At 38.6% G+C, this 25,370-nt stretch overlaps 1 protein-coding gene and 1 long non-coding RNA gene across 3 annotated transcripts in view; one reads left to right on the top strand and one right to left on the bottom strand.

Moving 5' to 3' along the window:
• The window catches only part of PRTG (protogenin), a 93,301-nt gene that overhangs the window by 44,132 nt on the left and 23,799 nt on the right, over nt 1-25,370 (top strand). The window contains 3 exon segments of the mRNA XM_074601380.1: nt 1,063-1,227; nt 2,259-2,564; nt 3,696-3,884. Of these exon segments, the coding sequence (XP_074457481.1) occupies nt 1,063-1,227; nt 2,259-2,564; nt 3,696-3,884 (660 nt within the window).
• The window catches only part of LOC141748789 (uncharacterized), a 38,812-nt gene continuing 34,298 nt past the window's right edge, over nt 20,857-25,370 (bottom strand). For both annotated transcript variants that reach the window (XR_012589100.1, XR_012589099.1), the window contains one exon: nt 20,857-22,582. This is a non-coding gene — a long non-coding RNA (uncharacterized LOC141748789). The remainder of the gene's footprint in view (nt 22,583-25,370) is intronic.

Here is a 25,370-nt window from a genome sequence, read left to right as displayed (position 1 = left end):
AGGCCTAGCAATCCATTCAATGAGAGAACAAGTCCTTTTAATTTGAGCTCAAGGATCTTGTTTAGCAGGTCAGAAATCGTGCCTTGCGATTCCTAATTAACAAGCCATTAACTAGTCTGTTGTGAGATGCTCGTAATCTTGTCTAATTAAAATGCTATCAAGTTAATTCATAAATGTGGGAAAACTTAATGGTGGAATTTGCCTTTCGTTTTGTTTATAAATTCAGTTGTGAAGAGGAGGAGGAGGTGGCTCTTACAGAGTTTTGATTAAGTTGACATGCACTTGGTGTGAATTGTTCGTTAACACAGCAGCTTTCACCACACTTATTCCACTTTATAGCCTTCCTCTATAGGAATAAAGCCCAACAAAGACAAGGACTGCTGCATGCATTGCTATGCATATTTTAATGTGAATTGCTGAGAATTCCCCCCCCCCCTTTTTTTTTTTAACAACTCACTAAGGAGCCAAACATTTTTGAAGCTCATTCTGGTCTGTTCTTATTGGCCTTTCTCCAAATTAAAGAAAAAAAACGTGTCAATCAAATGTAATAGAATTTGCAGGGCTAAAATGAGATCCTTTTGCTGAATAAATTCTTTCTGTTTGTTTCTTTGGGGGGGTGGTGGTGTTTGTTTTGTTTTTGATGGAGTGGAGCCCTCGCATTCCTTGCAGTCTGCTATAGAAAAGCTCTGTAAATAGGTTTTGAAAAAACCTCCCTGACTCTAAACAAATAGATTTAGAAGCTTGGTATGAATGATAAGGCTATTAGAGCTTGTCTGTTGTGTTACTGTACATTGGGCACAGTTTGTTGTGACTAATTCTAAATAGGGTTTAGAATTGCATTCAGCATCCCTTATTCAGGAAAATCCTGAAACACCATAATCTACACCAGAGCAAGACACAGTTACTCCTGTGCATAAAAGAGCTTTTACTTACTAGGGTTGAAAAAATAGAGGTAGGCTGGGGAAGAACATGAAATAACTTTGTAAGATCTTAAAGCCAAGATACTGTGATGTTTAGGGATTGTCAGAATTTTTTGTTTGTCTAACCCTTGTTTTATGCCAGGTTTAAACAACGAAGAGTACCAAGTGGTCATTGGAAATGATACAACCCATTACATTATTGATGACTTGGAACCAGCCAGCAACTACACCTTCTATATTGTAGCTTATATGCCCCTGGGAGCCAGTCAGATGTCAGATCATGTGACTCAGCACACCCTTGAAGATGGTAAGACAAATACTACTGATTTAGGTGAACATTTTAATTTGCACTGAATAGAAATGTGCAATCCAGTGCTAGCAGCTCTCGAGGATCCCAAACTTCTGTTGACATCGGTGAGACTTCTGATAACGTGCAATGTAAGATTGAGCCAGCTAATTAAAGGAATGAGGATAAAATAACATTCTGACAGGGCAACATCGTATGTTACACGGTGTCTTTCTAAGTTGAAAGACATTTCATTAAATCATGTAAATAACTATTCTAAATCTTTAAGAACTTCCTCAGTGGTAAGAATTTGATGATAGCCTAGGATTCAGTCTCTATGACTCTCCCTTGTGCATCTGAAACACGAATCAAACCACACACCCACTGCATCTTTTGCAAGTTTTGAAGGAAAATTTGGAAAAAATTTGCTATAACAAAAAAGTAACTTTTTAAAAAAATCTATGTGCTTGTTAGTAGAATCAGAATTTCATAAAAGACTCCACTGACTTATTTCTGTGCAGTGATTTAACTATCTGAACATCAAGGCAACAACAAACTGTTTAGTATAGTTCATTAGAACTGGTTAATAAATTCTGACAGGGTTAAGCGTTGGCAGTGTGGAACGTTGCCAGTTCCAGTTGTCTGCCTGTCTCTTTGCCAGGAGTTACTACCCTCGTTACATGATTGGTGGAAGAGAACATACACTGAGTCTTCAAGAGTACAGGTTGTTGTCTAGGCTCTTGGTTTAAGCTGCTGCATCTAACCTTGACAGTCAGTTTGTCAGAACACTAAGGTGCTGATTGCCTTTGATTACTGCTGTCAGTAATAAGAGAAGAAAATGTTGAGGGCCTTACAGAAAGGAGCTTGCTAAGGCTATACTGCACGCAGAAGGTGAGAAGTATGAGCAGTGTCAAGTTATCCTTAAAATAAACAAGAATCTACAAAACTTGGATTATTTATGTTACTAGCACCTCATCACAGGCTACAGTGTCAGATGAGAATTTTCCATCTCTCTCTTTCCTGAGCTCAAAAGCTTTGCCTTTTCCTTTTAGTTCCCTTAAGAGCTCCTGAAATTAGTTTGACGAGCAGGAGTCCTACGGATATTCTCATCTCTTGGCTGCCAATTCCCGCAAAATACAGGAGAGGTCAGGTGGTCCTGTACCGTCTGTCTTTCCGCCTCAGCACAGAGACCAAAGTCCAAGTCTTGGAGCTTCCAGGGACTTCAGATGAATATCTCCTCGAAGGCCTGAGGCCTGACAGTGTCTACTTGGTTCGTATCACTGCTGCAACAAGGATTGGCTGGGGAGAGGCATCTTTGTGGACTTCCCACCGGACTCCCAAAGCTACAAGTGTGAAAGGTAATTGCAGGAGTCAATTGCAGGCTTCCTCTGAAGACTATGAATTTTTCTGACAGGTAGTGCAAGGACGTGAAGTAGGTTTTCCCATTACATGTTCTTGTTCTGGTGATCTAGGAAATAGTTTTCTAACCATGACTCTGTGCATAATTTGCAAAACCTTCTGATTCCTTTAATAAATTAAATGCAGTTAATACATAGTTTCAGGATCAAAAGTTGAAGAGGAACTAATCTGTTTTATGAAAGGCCTTATATGTGACAAGAAAAGGAAAAGCTGATATATTATTTTGGTGTCAATCTTTGATTGTTTCCACATGTTGATGTTCACATATTTGACATGGTGGCAAGAAACTTTAATTCCTATTTGTGAGCTGCTCAAATGTTTTAGCTTGTAGACTTATTTTCAATGATAATACAGTTTTTATCCTGTTCTATATAAATAGAGTAAAAAAATTCAACAAACCCAAACCCCATTGTTGTTCAGTGTAAAAGATCTGAGTTGATGCATGAATGTCTGTATTACAAACAAAATGCACATGTTTTGAATATGCAATTTGACATTATATTTGAAGTCTTAATTTAAGTTGTTGTAACTGAATTTTGGATTAGATTACTATTTAGTAATGTGACGCAGAAGAGCATTCAACTTCGCATGAATGGCTTGAAAAAAATGTAGATTTGAATTTCTAGCTTTTTTTCTTAGCTGTAACACACATCCATCCACTTTGGATGGCATTGAGTTTTGACTACTATAGCAAATTATTAGCACTTGATGAACTGTGATGTTATTCTTAATCACATTTGCTCTTGCTCACTTTAAAACAGGAGGTAATTTTATAACTCTCTTCGGAGTGTTTTCATTTTTCTTTGAAAATAACTACCTTATAAATTTGATTAATTGATTAAGATGAAGAATTAAAAAATGTTTCTGTTCTGATTTATCCTAAACTAAGTTGTTAGATTAGCTTATAGGGAGTCAGACATCATAATAAAGAAACAATTGTTTCTTGATGAGCTAGATGAGCTAGAATCAAAGTCTTGAGTGAACTTTGGACTGATGGGCATCCAAATTTTTGCGTGAAAATTAGTTGTTTCTGGAATATAAGAATATTATATATGTTTCTCTAAAACCAGCACCAAAGTCTCCTGAGCTGCGTTTGGAGCCGATGAACTGTACAACCATTACAGTACAGTGGCAGCAGGACTCTGAGGACACTGCAGCTATTCAGGGGTACAAACTGTACTACAAGGAAGAAGGCCAGCAGGAGAATGGGCCAATTCTGTTGGGTGCCAGTGATCTCGAGTATACTGTCAGTGGTTTAGGTGAGTATATAAAATATTTCTTAACTGTTCTGGAGGACAGTGAAGTCAAGGACATCTTGGAGACCGTAAATCATTAGACCTGTAAGGCAACAATGTTAGGTCTGACCATCTAGTTTCCCAGCAATAAACTTTGCAAGCTTCAGTTAAGCTGCTGATGGAATAATCCTCTCCCAAAATATGTGTTGTACAACTCTTAGATAACCAGATCTTATAAATCTTGTGTAAGTTGGAAGGACACTCAACTACTTATCACAAGTAAGTACAGAACTTATAGTTAGTAAATACTGCTAGTAAATGCTAGACATAGCTTTTTAACGTTCCATTTAATACTAATTTTTTTCAGCTTTTGTGTATTCATGTCTGATCTAGTAACAGTGAAAGATTAAAATAAAAAAGACTTTTCTCTGGTATTTCTAGCCTATTTGTCTGTTATTTGTAGCCTTTGTGACAGCTGTACTGCACAACAAGCGCTGCTTGCTCACCACAGTAGCAAGCAGCCCTTGTGCATGTTGTTCTCCTGTTAATATTTTTAAGAAGTACTGGTAAATATTTGCAGGACTGATCACAAAGATTAGGGCACAGAGCTTGCTGAGTCACACTGAAGTCTTTCCATTGATCATCTGACTCTGTTTCCTCCTGTAGCTCTTGTGATGTGTATTAGCACAGAAGTGTTGGTATTATCCCTAGGTAGAAGGTGCTTCTGTTTACATATATAAAACTGAGTATTTATTTCATAAAAAGATGCGATCTGTAATGTAATCAGTAAAAGTAATATAGGACTTGACACTTAATGTTTGAAGTATGTTGAGATAGTTTACTTAGGGGTAGTGTAGAGAATTAATCTTGACTAAATTATCAAAATTGACCTGCAGTCGTAAGTAGGTCGAATGGCCTCTTGACCATGCTCAGGTATTCTCATCTGCTGCATACAGTTGAGATGCTATTTTAGGGGAGATTTAGAGGAGAGTATTCTGGTCTCTTAACTGGACAACTGACCATCTGTGACCATTTCTAGCCAGAGCATCTGGCAGCAGCTGACTGTTTAACAGAGCTGTGAGACAAAAGAACAGTGGGTTGAAAGGATGTGGTGTCTCTGTGTCCTAGGACATACATGCATTTTTTTTTTGTCTTCTCGTCATGCAGTTACGGAGCAGTCATTTCAGACACATGCGAATTTATTAACTGTGTGATCCACATCATACAGATTTTCTCAGTATACTAATCCTCCTCAGATTAAAATATTATTTTCAAGAATTATGTTAGAATGTATATTAACTGTGTGTTTTTATTGGTTTTTCTTTCCAGTAAGCATGTAGACAGAGGGGAAAACAAAAGCAAAGTGAGTTTGGGAAATTACAACTTCCACACGGTCACATTGTTAACTGAATTACAAGAAGTGTGGGCATGGAAGAATTCATGTGCTTGAGTTAACCATTCAGTCATGGTGCATGTGATGTGCTGAGTTTTTATTCCTTATCATAATTCTAAGTATCTCAATATAGTTACCAAAACATGATACATTCCATATAATCTGATTGCCGTAATTTATATTTTTCATATATGTGTAATTGTGATGTGCTGAGTTTTTATTCCTTATCATAATTCTAAGTATCTCAATATAGTTACCAAAACATGATACATTCCATATAATCTGATTGCCATAATTTATATTTTCCATATATGTGTAATTTATGCTGCCATGGGTTAGATCAACTGAAGAGTATTTTTTTTCAAATAACTTCAGTAGAAGTAATCTTTTTTTTTTCTTTTTTTAATTTTTAATGTGATTTTTTGAGCTATTTGAAGTGCATATCGACTATGGGAAGTTTTCCTGTGTAAGTTTCCTTGCTGGTTTGTTACTTTTGTTTGCTTTGTAACATTTACAGAAAAAGGATTCATTGCTACAGGTACAAAAGACTGACTTGGCACAGGAAACTTGATTAAGTCATGATTTTCCACTGCTAAGATGTTGAAGCCTAGGAAGTTCACATAGACTTCTCATAGTGACAGTGCCTGTCTGACTACTGTATTTGCCCATGGAGAAGCTTCTGTTTGAAATACTTGTGCACGCTAAATTATTTCTTAGAAAACAGTACTCAACCAACCTTCTGCCTGTGGCAGCTGCACATGTGGAGAATATAGCACGTAAAATTATATGCAACATACAAACCCACAAAGACTGTAGCAACACTCTCACATTAAGAAGGGGACTAATTTGTATTTCTCTTTATTTCTTGTGAATAATCTAAATCATTTGGACAAGGTTATTTTATTTATGCATTTCAAATTTAATATACTACTTACCAAGAAGTGGCCCTACCTGGTAGAATTCGAGAGGCAAGCCACTGCTCTAGGTTTTGTGACCATGGTAAACTGAATCTTCATGAACTGGACAGAGGCTTTGAGGACTTATGTTCTGTCATCCATTTGCCTCTCCTGAGGACACTAAACTACTGATTTATTGACAGCCTCTTTAAAATAAATGTCTTCATTATGAGCTACAGAGATTAGCAGAATACTGCAAGTGTGAAACCTGAAGGGGAAAGGTGTGTTTTAAGATTTTTGGTTTCATGTATGTTGGATAACATGGTTAAAAGAAGAGGTTATTCCTGATTTGGAAGAATATGCTAATAGTATTAGGTGCTTCCCAGTGGCAAAGATGAAGTAGTTTCTCATGCATTATCTGTTGCCACTGAAGTTATGTGGCTTCCAAACACTCCATCTTCATGTCTTAGTTTGTCATGACCTAAGGCTGCTCTACCATTTCCCATTCTCTCACATAGTTAATAAACTGCAGATAGACTTCTAGTGACATTTGGAGCATGTCAGTATGTCTCTCCGTGGAACTTTCTACAGGTGTTGGTACAACTGCCAATTGTGCAAAATATGTGTATTTAAAGAAGACGGTTCACTTACTCTGTGTCAGTTGAACCACATTACCAAATCAGAATTCATAATATTCTCTAATCAAAGAGAACATTAGCATTGATATCATAAGCACTGTTGATTGCATTGATTGTTGATAGCATTGATATAACTACTGTAAATGATTTGTAAGTGTCTACAGGACTCTTGATGGAGGGACAAGTATGATAGGTAAAGCAGAATCAGCAATGCTAGTGTAAAATAAGTTACAATGATTGAACATGAAATATAGCAATATGAGTATTATGCTATTTTAATCTTTTCGTGGTTCCTACCTTTTTTTTTGAGAACTGACCTCTTACTCCAGTGTAGGTTTACCCAGTTACTTCTGTGTATTTTTAAACTGGATTATTTAGCATGATAGTCACCATGTAAATAGAACTAAATGATCTGATCAGAGTCAGGGCTGCCATTCTCAAAATAAATATCCACAGTTTCACATAGACATTTGTTTGTGTTAAAGGTCTTGGCATTTATTTTTCAATAGCAGGCCATTTCCTAGTCCAGTGTAAAATTCCATTATCACTTGAATTTGCCACAGGAGCAGACCCTTGGGTGCATACCATGCATTTTTGCCTCTATTTTTAATTCCTCGTTTGCTTCCTCCTGCTGTAGAAAGTTTTCCCTAACAGAAAGTCTTTCATTGTGAGACTTGTTGAGTCTGCTGGTACAGGTTCTGTTTCTGTAATGTTTCAGAATATGTGTGTTCAGAAGTTGAAGTGAGTTTTTTTGGTGGAAGAGTTTGGGAACGTTCTCACTGTGCAACAGGAGAGGGATTGGCAGAGCTTGAAAGTTAAAACAAAGGGAGTGTCCAGAGAAGTTCATCTCCCCCTTTAAATGTCTTCAAATTACTTTTTTCAAAAAGTATTTTAAGCATATGCATATGCATCTCTGCCTCAGCGTTGTTGGTGCTCACTGCTGTGCTGGGTGGACTGTTTGCCGGTCACAGCTTGTTGTGTTTGCAGCTATATGACCAGTCAGAAGGTGGAACCTATACAAGATGGACAGTGACTCAGAAGAACCCATTTTAAGCTTATCTGGTTTACTGGAGCCAAGAGCTCTTCATAACTAGGTTGTAATGCTCATAGAAATCTCATCCTGGAACTGATATCTAGGGAGAATAAAATAAAATTCAGCTTCTTGGTTAACAAACTCAAGAAAGCGTGGTCAATTCTGATGCTGTAACACAAGAACACTGTTCTTCAAGCTGCCTGGAAGTTTCCCTCTCTGAACTTTTTTTTATTTTTCAATTCTTATCATGCTAGTAAAAGCAGTATTTTTACTACTTAAATGAATGCCACTGGTGGTGGGGGAATGCAGTATGTTCTTGTGCCATTAATCCCTTCTATACTGGGAGGGAGGGACGAAAGCAAGAATTCACTTTGCGAATTCATCCTTCTGTAGTTGCTGTCTGGGAGCTGTACACCTTGAGTGCTGGTAGTTACAGTGAGGATTTCAGAAAGTTGCACTTTGGTGACAAGGCTATAACATAGCATCTCACTAAATGCAAAAGAAACCTTGAGGCAAGCGGGTTGTGGCAGGGATGCGTGCACCTTAGGTGCTCTTTTGTTTCTCTTGCATACAAGATGATATCGCAGTAAATAACCGTTTTCAGGCAGACACCTTAGGGGATGGAAAAACTGGTCTGTTAGCTTTGGTGAAAATGCCTTGAGCATGGGAGCCCACATACCTTGTCCTTTCCCTGCCGAAGGCCCCTCCCCAGGAGAGCCTGTGGAGTGGAGTGTCCTGCGCTGGGAGCTGCAACCCCCCGGGAGCACTGCTGGCTCCCCAGGGCTTGGCATGCTTGCAGGCTGCAGGGCACGGGGGAGAAACTACCAAGTGATTTGATGGCCGTGAAATGGAGTATATCTGCTTTAAAAAAAAATAATAAAAAAAATAAAAAAATTGGTTGGTGATTCCTCTGAGGTTTGGTGAGACTGCAGGCTCTCTCTCTGGGAAAGCTGCTTCTATGCGGACTGGGGTCATGTAAGCTGCTTGGCATGAGGGGCATCACAACCCCGTGCTGTTTCTCCTGGTACTCCAATTTTACATTAGCCGGTGGCATTTTCCCCTGCTCCAATCTAGTTCTTCTGGAAAAACAATTAGATTCTGTCAGACTCCTTTGTGCAATTTACTTCAAAAAGTTTGGTCTTAATCAGAAAAACTTCCCTGCCTCAAAGTTCTTCTGTGTCCTACCTCTTTCCAGTTGCAGAGAGGAGAAATAAGGGAAAGTGCATTTCTTCACTCCCCCAACCCCCGATTGGGACCAAATTTCCAAGTGAAGAATTTGTCAAAGTCTAAATGACACAAAGGCACATTTTGTGACCCTGCATGGCACTGCTCTCTGAAAAGGGGGCTTGTGCTGAAGAAGTAGCCAACTACCTACTACACTTAGCATTCCCCCAGAGACTTGGCCTTCAGTTGTTTAATTTCCCCTGGATCTATTTATATCGCATTACAGCCATGATTACAGCTAAGCTTTAGTCCAGGGCAGCAAAGATGACAAGGTGATTCTACAGTCTATAGAAATTAAATAAAGGTGTGTAAGAAGAGTCAATGCAAAGAATTTCTCCAATTAAACTGCCTGATGCATGTCACCTAAGTGTCTCTTGTAATAATTCTGTGAAAATTCTTATAAAGGTTCGTAAAGCAGTTGATATGATGGTCAGATATGACATAGCGGTTTCATTTGCACCATATTGCAAGTGGATGTGCTAGAAAAACATAAATTAAAAAAAATTTAATGACAACTTTGACAGCTTTGATCATCTTTCTCATTAAGAACTGCAGATGCTGTAATACTGAGAAGGAATACTGGAAGAGCATTACATCTGTTAACGTAATTATTTCTGATAGCTAGAGCTATAATTTCAGTTTTATCCCAGGTTTTGTTGGTATCAAAATGTAGTCTTACATATTTGTATCTGAACATTCTGGGCTATCCAAAACGGTGTATGTGGGACTTGATATTGCTTTTTGGTTATAAGTTACCATGGAAATTTAGCTTGGGATTCCCATAAAAAATCAAGGAGCCAGGCATTCCTCCAGTTTCATAAAATGATGTGAAAGAAACACAGGTCTCTTCCCTCAACACTCAATTTATTTTTTTTTTTTAATTTCATAGTTAATGGTTTTCAAATGGCATTCCATAAAATATCATCTAGTATTACATACATATTCTATTTCTGGTTGAGGTATTTTAGATTAGACATTCACAGTTAATGAAATGTTGATTTAAACAAGCTACATCTCTGTTTAAAAAAAAAAAAAGAAAGATCAAAAATTACTTTAGTTCTTAACAAAGATCAACTAAAAGCTCAGTTTTCTTGCTTGGAGAAGCAGATGATAGCACTGTATGCTATATATACTGTAGCAATTATATTTACATTGTTACATACTGAAAAGTGTCTAATAGCTCAGTAGGTGACCAGGACAAATATTGTCATTTATTTCCACTGTTTACAGCTGGGTCAGTCTAGTGTTTACTCACGCTGATTACATCCTTAAACTAAACCTCTTATCTGTCAATTCTCCTGATTGTGTGTAACAGGCTTGCTACTACTACTTATCAGCTAAAACATAAGGGATTTGCTGAGAGAGGGGAGGAGGAATTGGTCATATTGCACAGGAATAAAAGCAAAAGCCCTAGAAGCAGACTGGGCATGTTTAAAAGCAACCTCTTCCTCAGCTAACTGTGGCCTCTTTCTCTTACACAGACATGGGGGTTTATGTATATTTGTACTTAACAAACCTGAGCTCTTGCCTAGTCCTGGTATGATAGTGCACTTCCCCTACACGTCAGTAAACAAGACACACATTCCTTACTTCATAATCATGAAAGGCAGACCTGTCACCACTCTAAATGAGCCTGTCTTCCAGATGCAGACATGGCATATCTGCATATCATTTTTTTCCTTGTTTTTTTTTTTCTTTCAGGGTTTAAAAGGGGAGGGGGAGAAACCCTTACAGATTAAAAGAGTGAAGGGGAGGGGGCTTTATTACCCTGTAACTTTTTTTACCTGCAAAATATCAAAGCAAATACTGCTTTGATAAGCTTTTACTTCTTTTATAGAAGGAACCATATTGCATTTAACAGGCTGTAAGTGTAAATAGAGATCAGACTGGGTTTTTTTCTATTTTGTTGTTGGCATTTACAAACAGTCACCTCATGTTTTGTTTCCAATGTACGTCAGTGCTAGTAATTTCTCTAGATATGTTTGTAGCGGAGAGCTCCTTTTAGATTCCGTGTTCTTGCTTGTACAAGAACTAGGTTGAGTGGCAGAGGCAGGGAAGGAATCAAACCTCTGTCTTGTGCAGTGTTTCTGATTATCTACTTGTTGGTCCCTGTGCAGCTTGATATGTACTAGAACAAGCGAGCAGGGAATATCAGGAGGTTGCACAGTGCAAATATACTGATGTGAGGTGACCAGACAAACTGATTTGCAGACTTGCCTACTTGGTTCATGCCTTCCTTATGGAAGAAAAATACTAAACTGCTCTGTTCAGATGAAAAATTGATTCACTCAGGTTGTAAATTGAATTTTTACTGAGCAAAACTGAAGCTCGTGTTTAACTATGTGGCCCTTTGTTAGAGCTTAGTGGCATGGCATCCATTACAACTGTGTCTTTGGCTCAGCTTTATTTAAGCACTCTTACACACGACTGAGTGGGAATCCTAGATAAATATCAGCTTGTTCTGAGCAGATTTGCTGAGGAGAGGCCAGTTAACTATCAGCTGCTAATGCTGCATGCTTATTATGCAGTTCAAGTGCCACATCTGTAAAAATGTAGTGCCTTCCTTCCTGTGTAGTTCAGCCATTATTGCTCTTGCTCTGTGCACTATAGCAGATTTGTGTCATAATTACGTATTTTCACTTTACTTTGTGCTCTTAAAAAAGAGAAAAGATTACTTTGTCATGTATTATTTCTGACGGCATTTAAGTTTGTTTCTATTAGAGAAATTGGATTTATCAATTTTTTTTTAATTCTTATCTCAGTTACTTCTGTGCATGTTCTCGTTTTTTGAAAGTAAATGTCATTTTCACAGAGTTCATTTGTAATGGAAAGCTTTAATTAATGTTTAATGCATTTGTCAATTTTAAGTTACGCCATCAAGCCTCTCAATAGTTTACTGATTTAGCCAGTAATCAACTTTCGTAGGCGCTGGAATACTGAAATTTGTTACATCTGCATTAGCAGCATAACTAGTTTTGGTGCTGATTAAAATGTTGCATATGACAGACACTTAGTAAGAGGAATCTCTAGGCTTTCTTTGAATTAACTGCAGAGTCTTAAAATGGCCCTAAAACTCATGGAAAATTATTAAATTTTCTACATGCTAAGCACCTAATCTTGGGTCAGAAAGATGCATTCTTGCTCTCTTAGATAGTTAAGATCTTTCAGAAACAGGTGGGTTGTGTGTTGGAAGGATTGCCTAATATATTTTTATGTAACCTTCTTGAATGTGTTCTCTGAACTGTTCCAGTTTGAACCCGTTTATCTGGGAAAATAGTCCTGAGATCCTTATTTAAACATGTCTTGACTTTTGCAGTAATTAATTTTAACTTCCCAAGCTAGTGACTCTGTAAAGGGGAAGGACATGGTGAGGGAGGAGATACCCAAGTGCAGAATAAAGATTGAATGTACTGTACTTCAAAAAACAAAATAGAGTGCTAAGACCAGTTAAGCCTGGCTCTCTAAAGAGATAGCGGGAGCCCTCAGGATGAGGGAAGTTTCATTATTTCACGGGACAACGCCTTGTATCAATTTTAAAGGTAAAAATGTAAAGATGCAGGCTTTACTATGGGAACAGGAGAGGTAATGTTGCATGGGCCAACTCCACTAGCATGGAGGGTTGCTGCCTGTTTTTGAGACTTTCTGTCTCTTTATCAACTGTCACCATAACTGAATCAGATGCAGTTTTTTCTCTCAGGACATCAGACTAATTGTGTCACAAGCTGAAGAACTGGAATCAAGAGTGCCGCAAAGCCTTGGAATAGGAGGGGGAGATTTTTTGCACTCTGGCAAGATAACTATAATAAAGCAAAATATGTCATCTTCAAAGTATTTAAAGGTAAAATTTTCAGTGGTGGGAAAGCGATTAGAATCTTGCAGGAAATGCTCTCTGCTGCCTGCGTTCTCAGGGTAGAAATTCCACCATTTAAAGCTAAACCTGTGTGGGAATTCAGTTGGGAAATTGTGTCATGTTGATTGAGTAACAGTTAGGATGTATGCAAATAGTGTTTCATTGTTCGTTTGTTGGAGCTGAAGGTTAAAATTTGCTTTGTGAAAAGGACATATTGATCACTTTTTACATCAAGAAAGTTGTAAATTATTTTAAATAAAAACCCTCAAAGTTGCTTTTGAAATGTTTGTAAGTATTACAATGAGTATGCATTTTTATAGCTATAATGTAAAAGGGACTAATAAAGACAGACTAATGTCTTGGAAGTGGAAATTAAGTTAAATGTGTACTCGCTTTAAAGAGAAAAAAGAGCAAGCAGTTGACAGTGGCAGGAATGACCAGATAATTGCTCAAGTTTCTTAAACAAAACAACAAAATAAACCAAACAAAAAAGCCCCCAACAACTATGTACATTCCTGCTATACAACCTTTTTTAGATTTGAACAGAACTTTAAATACGGTGGTTGGTTTTGCTGGTGTGGTTTTTTTTCTTTCTTTCTTTTTTTTTCCTGAAATGGGAGGATTTGTCTCTGGGAGACAGCATTATTTAATTTGCTATTTATTGGACTTCATTAGTAAAATACTTAAGTCCTGGATTGCAAAAGACTGCTCCTTGGAGAAAGCTTAGAGAAAACTCCTGTTATAGGAAATTAAATCAACATTGTCCATTAATCATACTGCATGTCAACCCCCAGACCTCTCTTGATTGTTCTTGGTGAATGTGAGGAACCATTAGATGTGTGAGGTCCTTAAAGGTCTGAGTAAGTCAAAGGGGAAGAGTTTAAAAAAATGCCACCATTAGCACATGAAAGAGACTTCAGAGTGGACAGCAGAAAACATTTGCTGTACAGGGCTAGTTAGATTTCTTAATTTTTTCCCATTTTTTTTAAAATTATTTTCTTCCTTTGTTTAACAACAAGCTAGATGTCGTGATCAAAATATTAACTTAATTTCTCCTGAGGTTTTTTTCATTAACTTTTTTTTGGGTCATGTTACTACTTGTGATAGTTGTATGGGAAAGATAATAGCAGGGGCTCTTTGCAAATTCTGTGTTAGTGATAAGGAAATGTACTTCTGAAGCTAAGCTAATATGTTTTCTGGTAGCTTTCCTGCCTTGAATAACACCTTGGTTATATATTTGCCATGAAGGCATTATTGCTATCAGAAGCATTTTTCTATTTTGGGAAAAGATGCAATTTTGGAAAAGGTAATGGTTTTGGTTTTTTTTTTTTTCAGGCTGCCTGCAGTCACACTTTTGTGGCAAATGAAGGCGGGGTGTGCAGGAAGCGGGGGCAAAAACAATCTTGTGTTGGAATAAGCAGCTCTTGCTGTGAAACTTCTCTTCCAAACTTGCGATTTTTGCATATGGCAAAAAAAGTTTAGTAGAAATAAGTTTTGCATAAAAAGCCTATTTCTGTATTTATACTCACTTCCACAGTGTTTTTACCATTATCACAACTGAATATTGTACCCTGACACAAGCTGGTTATCATTACAAAACAAAGATACTTCTTACTACACATGTTTATAGAAGCTGGGACAGGGAAATACATTCTTGATTCTGTTTGGTAGATCAGTTAAAGACTTGAGTTTTCTGCCTCTTGTGTGCGTCCAGCTGCGCATGCTGTGGCTCTTTGTACAACTGACATTTGTATATTCAGACAAAGGAGGAGACATAAAATATCGTATGCAGACACATCTTGAAAATGTGGTCAGCATATCAGATTCCAGGGCTTCTTTTAAGGCAGTTGAGCTGGAGATTTGTAGAAGCAGGAGGGTAGGACGGTGTATATAGGGGAAGAGAGGCAGATGGGTAGGTGTTGCAGTGCTGTGCCTTGTGTCCATTTACCCATCGATTCCCCACTTTCTCCTTTGTCTATTTAAGACGCAAGGAGGAATGTGCTCACAGCCTGTTGCCTAGCTCTGTATCTGTGTCTATATTTGCATGTGTATATAGAAACTGTTGGGAGAAAAATAGGATGTCTTCTGGCTTCATGATCCTCTTTGTCTAGTCCAGCACTTCTCCATCAGAAGCATACCCCTCACTGTATTAGTCCTTTGTATTAATTTTTATTTTCATGATAATTGTTAATGTTGGCCTAACCTAGCCTCCTTCTCTATTCGTGTCTTTTGGCCACCTTCCTACTGCTTCTCACCTGCCTTTATCTCATTTTTCATAGTTTCCCATCAATCCTTGTTGCCTCAGTGACAGACGCTTGCCTTGGAAAACCCATAGCTGTACCACTCCCTACCAGTTATTTGTGCTGTAAACTTTGCTCAGGCGTGGCTTGAATGTATTAAGTCTTTGTATGTTATCCAAGCAGAGTAGACGGGTATGCATGGGCTGTGATTGGAAAAGCCCTGTCATATATGCAGTGATAATCATCCCTCTCCTTCAGAAATGACAGCCAGATCATGCTCCCAATCAACCCAATAAAATACCTGAAGAAAAGCACCAAAGGAGGTTTAGTTGTAGGACAGACAAGTGAATTGCTTAGCATGATTCAGAGTGCAGGCACGAGTGCAGGGTACTCCGGCTGGCCCAGCAGTGCCTACACCTCCCTCTTTTGCTTGAGCCTGTCTGTTGGAAGATCTGCCTCTGAAGGGTCGTCTTCCCTCTTGTTGAAGCCAGAGTTGTCTCCCATGTGGGACCCCAGAGCCTGTGTTGTCCCTTGTGCCCCTGTGCAAGGCAGCTGAAGCACGTTGCCTGGTGTGGTGTGACAAAAACCCACTTTGGGCAGTTATTCGTATTTCTACTTTTCTTTGTTATTTCTGCTAATGACACATGTTGTGTTCTTCCAGGACTTTGTAACCATTCCAGTGAGTTTCACAGGTGGATGAGTGTTCACTGCCCCATCTTACAAACTGGGTACCTGAAACACAAGGAAGAGAAGGGTCATTTTCATACAGTTACTCAGGTACTGGTGGATTAAACAGAGTGCGATATGGTATCCCCAAAATCAGTGACAGAACTGATCTGTAAATTTCCAGATTTCCAGCTTTGCATTCAGTCTATTAGATAACAGCTCCCCCTTGAGGAAACTTCTTTTATTAATAAATTCATAACACAGCTATTCTATCATTGGAGTTCTTGCGTGGACAGGTTTGAGGGTTGTGATTTCACCAGGCTGCGTAAGATGAAACAGACCCATGGTGGCTGTGTTGTGTCCTAACCAGCTGGCCACAGCTGGGAGTAGCGAGGTGGTTGTGCCAGTGGCTCGTTCTGCTGCCTCGGGATGTTGCTTAGTTCTCAGAGTTCATCAAAGTACAACTCAGAGCATGATAAAGTAGCAAAAGCTGGCACTTTTGGAAGAAAGCACCCTGCTTTCCTTGTGTACCTGTCTGTGCTAATTTGTGCTGCTCCTCTCTGTGCTTGCATTAACACTTGTGTGGTTGCACAAGGACAGGGTGGGAAGCTGGCCTGAATGCAAAATAACTTGGCAAACAAAGGTTGTGGTAGGAGCGAGTGGCTGAAGGGTGAGGGGAAGCAGGCTGGCTTCTTTCAGCAGCAGTGTTGCTAATGCTGGGTTAAAATGCTCATCAAACTGCAGGCTCAACGTAGCATTTGTAAAACTGAATTAATGATGGGAAACCCTTTTAATTGTACAAAGGAAGATAGCTAGCTAAGAGTTAAGTAGCTGTATGTTTATTTTACTTAAGTAATCAATCAGTCAGACTGCTTTCCATTTTCTAAGTGTTGTATAAACTTCATATGCAGAGGAATTACATCAAGATAATTTTCTCTTTTTCAATCAAGATAGCAATATAGCTTGGATTTAAATCTTCAGTGCATTAGGAAAGATAACAAAAATGACCTTGATTACAAGTAGTCTCCTAGTCTTTTACTCTGTACCTTTCAGTTTGTTGATGCAATGTTTGATATGTCTTCAGTGCTTGTTCTTCACAACTAATTAAAAAATACAGCAGGTATAGCAAAAGATTTAAATTACAACTGGTCTGTGGTCAAACATTTTGACAACAACAGCATTGGTTCCCATGAGAAGTGATTTTATTTAAAAAAAAAAAAAAAGTTAAAGACATTTTGAAGGAAAAATTTCAGCCTGACCAAATTCCCATGTATATAATTATGGAAGATACTTTAAGATACTTTACATGCGTATTCTTGGAAAAAGGGACACAATGTGTGAAATTCTATTCCAGATTCTGCAAAGTTGTAATTTACTTTTCCATGTTGTTATTGCTTTCTGTGTTATTCTAAGCATCCTTTAAAGTACAGTAGTATTTACCTGTAGTAAGTAGTATTTACATTAAAAACATGTTGTAATCCGTCTCCAAGCGGGGGCAAAATGCACTTTTTACAAAACACCAGAAAGTGTAAAGGAAATAGTAGGTGCTGTGTTGTTAGCTAGAAGAGCAAAAGCTTTTCAGAAGTTTCATGAAGCCTGAAATCTTTCAAGCTACTCTTGTTTAGATGTGTCTTTGTATGGACATTAAACAACATTTTTGTAGAAGGGTATTAGGACCTGGAATCCAGTTCAAAGAAATTATTCTGAGTAAAGGATTTGAGCTCCTGAGAATATTAGGTCCAAATTTAGAATGCGCACGTTAACCCCTTTACACCACCTGCAAGGCCTGTCAAGAATACTGTCCAGAAATTTGGTCTTAATTAAATAGTTTTCAAATAAACAGTTAACGTCTATTTAACTAAAAGCAACAACAGCATTAACTTGCACAGCTGCTGCTACTAATATAGATTGAGTAATCCTTCTGGTGAATTATCTTAGAAGAGCAGAGTCCTGGCCTGGAAAGAGATGCCATTGAAATACGGTTTTAGGTGGAATCAGTTTGGAGATGAAAAGGTGGTATAATTTTTACAGAGAAGCAAATTCTCTTGGCCTTCTAGATGGGTATTTGTACCAAATTTAAGCTTACTGAAAGCATTCAAGAAGGAATATAAGTATGTAGTGTATCAGGCTTCATCGCCTGGTAACAAGCTGTCACCTACTGGCTTCTTTTAATAAACTTTTTTTGTGCAAATTGCTACCACAAAATTAGTTATGAATAGCTCATGCCAGTGTGCCATTGAATATGACAGCAGTGCCTATTAGAGCCAAGGACGTTGTAGGGTCCTGGATGCTTTTATTATCATCACAAATGGAAATTTTCTTCAGGGCATGTTTTAGAAATCCAGGATGTGCTGTATGAAAATGTAAAGGCTAAAAATAACATTGCTGTGCCAAACCACTAGGGACGTTGTTCAGCATAAGCTAAATGTAATTAAAATGAATACCCTGGCTAAATGTCAAAGATATGCAACCAGTCAGAGAGGCTATAGAGAATGAGGCATCTAAGAAGATAGTAACGGAGAAGTAATGGACGTGTTCATGTATGGAGAGAGATACGGCAATGTATTTTGTGGCTGAGGAAATGGAGACCTGTGTCCTCATGCCACCACGCTTCAGGTGAAATTACCTGCTGAGCTATGGTACTTGAGATGAACTCTTTTACAAGTGCTATTAGCTGCCTTTCCTGCTTCCTCATTTATTAACGTTGGTAATTGGAATATGTTTAGCATTATATGCTGAGTTTTCAATGAATGCTTTGCATTAAAAGTAGTGTACAAAGGAAGCTTGATGCCAGCCTTTTATTTTAAGCCTTTTTAATGCATCTGGATTGAACTTCAGCAGATGAAGTATGAGAGTTGTCATAGTAGAAGCAGTAAATGCGTATCAGACTAGCTGGCAGTCTATGACAAGTGCGTCAGTTTAGCAAATTCACTATAAAACTTGTCAGCCTTCTAGGTGAACTCGCTCCTCCACCCTGTATTCAACAAAGGAGTGTCAAATTTTGAGCTTCATTAAGCAGTTGCTTTATTTACATTTGCAAAGTGTCTTGTATAATAATAGTTCAGCACTCACACAACTGGGCATGCTGGCAAGCCCCTGGACATGGCGTGTAGATTAGGTATCTATCTGTCTAGTAGGTGCGCCACCACAGCCTGCTGTCTGACAACGAAAAGGGAGTGCTGCGTGAGCGGGAGCACACATGGCCCCTGACACCTGCAATAACAGAATATCCCACTGAAGTTAGGGCCCTAATTATAGATTCAGCTGGGTATTGGCTATGCAGCCAATATTTGCCTTAAGAAAAATACAGTGGTGGTTTCTACTTGCATATATTTTGTTTGTTTTTCTGTCATAACTGACTTGTTTTACGTCTAGCAATTTGAATGTGTTCTAGTGCAGTTTCTTGTTGCCCTCTCACGGAGGAGAGAGCCAGGCTGATTGTTAGTTGCCTACCTGAAACCTGTGCATCTTGCAGTCACGCTTGCAACAGCACAACTCCTAAAGCTTGAGATCTGAGAAGAGTCACCAGACCACAGATGTTTTTGCAATGAAACCGTGCACCTCCTAGAAAGTCACTGTGGTGCAAGTAATGATAGATAGTGTTTTCATTTTGCTGCACAAAAGGGTCAAAATGGCATGGGGAGTCCATGACAGACCAGCAGAAAATGTTGATTCTGAAAGAAAATTTATTTCATAGCTTCAGGGGAAAGTTTGGGCGCTGCGAACAGATTGCCTTTGTCATTGTGTAAAAATGTGTTGTTTGTAAGGTGATGCTGGATGTCGGGCAGGCAGTGCATATGTGTGATAGAGCCTGGTATCTAAACAGATGTTAAACCAAACTTGGTAGAGTGCTTATTGCATCGTGTTTCAATGCATTTTCTGGAAGCATTCCTCTAAGCATGAAACTTGGGCAAATTCTCTAAACTTCCTTCCCACATGCAACCCAAAAACGTTGGTCTTCCCTGGGGAGATCGTCTTTTCAATCTCATCTATCTTATGGAAAAGAACTTTTTGTAGTACGCTCCTGTTTTGAGGCGTGATTGTAGCAGCATTTGTGTCGGTGTGTGTTTTTGTTTTTGTTTTTTTTCCCCCCGACCCTCTACTGTAATGTTTGATTTCAGTAACTGTTGTGTCACTCCTGCATGGGTCAGCTGCTATATGTAAGGGAACCTGTTGTACGGGACGGCACATCCCATTTGGACCACTGCGTGAATTCTCAGTGGACATATCTGTGTTAGTAACTGGGGGTAATTAAGGCTCTGCCGGCTCCTTCGGACACTCTTTCCCTCCCCCCTCGCCCTCCCTTTCTTCTTCCAGAGATGGCCTCTCTACATAATTCCATTAAAGTGATTGTGCTCGGAGGGGTGGACTGAGGGGCAGTGCTCTCATCTTTCAAAGCAGGACCAATGAGCTATGTGCTTTCCACTGGGCAGCAACAAAAGAAAAGGTCTCTCAGAAGAAAAGACGAGCACAAAAGATCAAAATTAGGTGTTTGTCCAGGCCTCTGGTATTGCTTTCAAGTTAGCTTTTGAGGGCTCACTTTGAAAACGGTGAGCCAGGCTAGTTAACATAAGGGTGTCTGCTAGATGTAGAGTGTGTTGTTAGAATAATATTGGAAGAGAGCTTTTTCCTTGTGCAATTTAACCGTTCTCTAAAGCGCAAGAGAAACATAGGGACTGATGGAAAACGTTGCAGGCGTAGTGGTAGTGTTCTATCCCCATAAGGAAATCAAGCAAACTTAAAATCCTTCAGATTTGCTTTACTTCTTTTAAAAAGATTAAAAAGAAAAGATAGTTCTCTTGTTTCTGTAGTCTCCCAAAGGCCAAAATGCTGTATGCTGGGATTCACCCTGCCCAGCTAGCCCTCCCCCCCCAGCCCCCCTGTTTTTTGTATAAAGCTGCTATTGCTGATGGTGGGCAGTAGGAGAGGTGATGTTTTTACTGCAAGGGGGTGTGAGGTGTTGTTTGTCCTGGGGCCCTGGAAGGGGATAGCGCAAAGCTACAAAAGGGATACAGACCCTTTTCAGATTTAGACAAATAAGCTAGAGCCGTCCAAAGCCGTGGAAAGCCAGACCGTTTAGTTGGATCAATTCACATATGTCATATGTTCTAGTTTCTACCAAAATAAACTTTTGCAATGTTGTACAAAGAACAAATTGCTCAGTTTCTACTTCAGTTATTTGGTTTGCAAAGGAAAACATGAGTATCACAGACAGTCTTTGTTCCATCTAACTGTTTAAAGTTACCTTTAAATTGAAAAAGAAACCATGAGATGTAAAACGGTGATTTCTCACCTCTCAAGCTATTCTAATCTGATATTAAAAAGTAGTTATTTAAAACGTGCGATCAATTGAAATTCCAACTCCTTTAAATATAGAAGTAATTAAACATTATTATCTGAAGCTAGTAATAATGCTTAGAAATTACATACCCAGAGCCTTGACAAGATTTTAAAATCTATAATAGAACAGGATTGCTAACCTGTGTTTATTTGCTTAATCATATGTACTCAAGTAAGGTAAAAGGGGATTTTTTAGAGAAGAGAAATAAAATCCAGTACTGAAAATCTGAGAGGGAATACCTGCTTTCGAGAGGAACAGACCTGAATCTGTACCATCCTTCTACTTCCCGGCTTTATGTTACTGTTTGGCTTGATGCGCTTCTCTCCATCCCTTTCGTCTAGTGTGTTTGAAATGTATTTGCTTATTTTCCTAATAAGTTTCTGCTGTATTTACATTACTTTGCTTCAAAAGTACATTTTTTAAGGATAGTATTTCTCAGTGCTCTTCCTTTCCCACCCTTCCCCCTTAATAATTCCCCTGGACCTCTGTTGCTTGGAGCAGACTTTGGCTAGCCCCAGATTCGATGTCAAAGGCCATGACCCCATGTCAGAGCAGCCCATGCTGCTGGCCTCTTCTTTGAATAATTATCTGGAGTTTATTGTGTTGGAGGGACGGGCTTGGGGGCAGTGCAGTCACCCTGGCAAACCTGGCCAATGAGCTATCCAGCCGGACCACTACCCAACAATGGACCCGTAGGTTACACAGAAAATCCAGCAGCACAAAAGATTACATTAAAAATGGACATTTGGCCACAGAAGTTTTGTCCTCGCAACAACCATTTTTTCAGCCTTATGAGTGTAGTGTGGTTTTGATATCTTTAATTGAAAGGAAAAAAGTAGTATTTAAAATTTTGTGTGTAAGCTAGAATAAAACTGAAATATATTTCTTTATCCCCTTCCCCAGCTGTTAGAATTGCCATATTGGATGTAGCTTAAGAGGTTGTTTCTAGGTTTCTAGTTGCTAACTTGACTCAGAACATCAAGCCACTGAACTTTTTTTGTTTTTTCTCTAGAAATTCCATGCAGTCCTAATTCTTTCAGAAACAAGAACACGCCCCCCAATACTTTTATTTCTACCAATATTTTCCTTTGAAAGTGCTGAGAATGAGGATGTTCAGAAGTGGTATGAAAGTATGTTCAGTATCCAGACTTAATGAGTCAACAGTAAATGATAGTAAAACTTCTTTGGGCTTCCTTATCTTTTCCTCTCCCCAAAGAGGACTTAAAAAGCCTGAAATCCAGATTGTGGAGTGCTGTCTCTTCTTATCAGGACTGAATGAAAGGCTGCTGGAGGTGGGCTCACTGTTCTGGAGGCGTGGAAAAAAAAAAAAAGTTCTTTCATGGTCTGACCTCGGATTCTTTCTTAATTTTATCTAGCCCTGACCTGTTGGCTCTGCTCTGGCTCCTTTCAAGGCCTTCGTAGCTTCACAAACATGCAGCAGCTGAAAGAAACAATGACAGGGCTTTTAGGGGTTGCAATATTACACTCTCTTGTAACCTTGGCTAAGTAGCCTGTAAACAGATACTTTCTATGAAGCATTTGCCAGAAAGCCAAAATTTTGGCTGTGTTGATATCAGCAAATAGAGCTATGTAACACTCTTGATTTAGGACTCTACATTTTGTATTCAATATAAGCTTCAGCTGAATGAAGAGTTACCCAGAGCATGTCTCGTGTGTGCAATGTGGTTGTGGAACCTGCTTTTACAGCTTTTATACTTATCTTTAATGCTATAAATTTACCTGGAATAGAAGAATCACGTCAAAATCTGAATGGGATAAAAGCAGTTCGGTCTTTTGCAGAAAACTGATTTGCAGATAGTGTTAAAATGTAATCAGGACATATACATTTTTATGTATTCTTTTGAGAAGGGAGGATGGAATTATGTATGGATTGGGATTTTTCATTGGCTGTGTTGTTAGTGTCATGCTGCTGTAAGTTTAGAGGCTTTTAATGATGTAATAGAATGTATTGAGAATGGAATTTTTGTTCCATCGTGAATACAGAAGTGAAATTATTGTTCTTTGTAACTTTTCCTAAAAGTTCAGTCTGTGCAATCTTGGTCATTTAAGAATGAGGTAGTTGCATTAAAAAGTACTTCACCAGCTGCAAAGTGATTAGAAGCACATTTTTGGTTTTAGTTGTTTAACTGCTAATACAGGCATTTAATCTTTGAAGCCACTAGTTTTTCCAGCTGTGTTCTTTGGAAGTGCATGAGGACACCATCTGGCAGTAATGAGGTATAACTCTACCAGATGGAACTAACCCACGTTTGTTGGAGAGATGTGCCTTCCTCTCCCCATGTCACTTTTATCACTGGGGAAATGTCTTCAAAATAGAGGAACTTTTTTTTTTTTTCTTTTTTTCCCCTGCTTCCTCCAAATAATGAGCTGCTACAGCAGTTATCCCAGCAAAATCTAGGTTTTCAGAGGCCAGTAAGGGTCAACAGAAGCATCATTTATGCTATTGTGGAACAATGCCAGATTGTTCTAAATATTTTTGCGTATTTGTCTTGATGTTTTAGAAGAACTGAAGAACTAAGTTTGAGACAGTAACTTTTAACGGAATTCCATGGAATACACCAACATACGCTAAAACTAGTTCTGGCATGAGAAGATACCAACTCTGTAGTTGCTTTTGCCTACCATTGTGTATGTATCTACTAGACCATTTATATTTTGCTGAGCTTTGAAAACTGGGCTCTGTATGTTTAATCCAAGTTTAAATAATAAATAGATATCATTTGAACATAGTAAAAAAATAAATTTTGGAAAAGAAAATGGGAAAATCCAAATACGAGTATTTCTGACTGACAGCTGCTTTGCAGTAGCAACTTCTCCCCTTACTGAAAGAGAAATGGAAGATTTACGTAGAAGCAAGGCTGATGGCAGTAGTAAAGAATACTGCATAACTCTGAGCTGATGCAATAGAACATGGATGTTCCAATGAACTGTAGAGCAGTAGAACTGCTAATAAATCAAGTCTCAGTTCTTCATGAGATATTTTTGCAGTTTCATTCAGTTTCTCTCGCATCCAGACAGATAAGCAGCTGTGGTTCTCCCACCATGCTGGGAAATGAAATGACTTGTCACAAAAACAGGGTTGGAACATCTGAGTGCACTGTAACATTTTTCTTGAAGAATCTGTTTTTACAGCAGTAATACCAGTAACTGCTGTGAGCTTCCTATCTGCTGCCTGAGAAACTGAATATAATCTCTGAGATTATATCTCAGGGATGTAGCAAGACAGTAAAATACTCAAGTAAATCATTGTCCTCTGAACTCTTACCAAGCTTCAGCTGCTGTAATGTTTATGTTTTTTCCAAGTTACAATCCCTGTTGGTTTTTTTTTGCTCGTACTTGCAGTATTTAGCTTTGCCATAGTTCTCCTGTAAGGTGTAGAACCTATTCATAGACTCACAAACCAAAGAAAAGGTTCTCCCATGTGTCTTGCTGCTGAAAGACCTATCAGGGTTGAATCCACAGGGCTGACTGCAGATTTTTATGGGAGAGAGAATGACAGGATATGGGATTCCAGAGGCGTATCACCAGGGAGCAGTGACCTACCTACAAAAACTGCCATAGGAAAATGAGGCTGATCCTACATAAACTGTAAACCAGTGATTTTTGGGACGGTATCTATGTTGATAATTTGAAATTAATCAAGATAAGGCATATTTAGCTTTTTCCTACTCTTATTTTATAGGAATACTATTACCAGAGGTGAAATTTGTGCCTCTGGTTGAACTATTATTCATGTGTTTTTAATACTGACAGGTTTTGGTTATATAAAAAGGGTATGCGAGGCAGATCCATTGTACTGTGTGAAGCTATGCCAGTTTATCATATCCAGCCTATAGTATCTTTTAAAAGACAGTCTCTGTGTATTCCAGAGGCAGTCTTGCAACAAAATTATTAATTAGGTCTAGCATGTTTATATCAACATCACTGTGGCCCCTTGATTTGTACAAACAGTGTAGTGCTTGTGTCTACCAGCTGATTTAAGTAACAACAATAAAAATACCTATTAAAAAGCTGTAGGTGCCGTTACACTTAATTTTACAACAACCTAATGCCAGCAGCACTAAAAAAAAACAAACTAAAACAAACCTCATTCGGCAGAAACAAATTAACTAAAAAAATTCAGCAAGTTGGCAAATAGGCTACAAAATTGTTCCTGTTCACCTTAGGTCTGGGAACAAGCCTTCAGCCATTACGCAAATGCTGGCAAT

Source organism: Larus michahellis, chromosome 9 (assembly GCF_964199755.1).
Source record: "Larus michahellis chromosome 9, bLarMic1.1, whole genome shotgun sequence".
Lineage (NCBI taxonomy): Eukaryota > Metazoa > Chordata > Aves > Charadriiformes > Laridae > Larus > Larus michahellis.
Note: the sequence above shows the minus strand (reverse complement) of the source record. Positions and strands in the feature narration are given on the sequence as shown.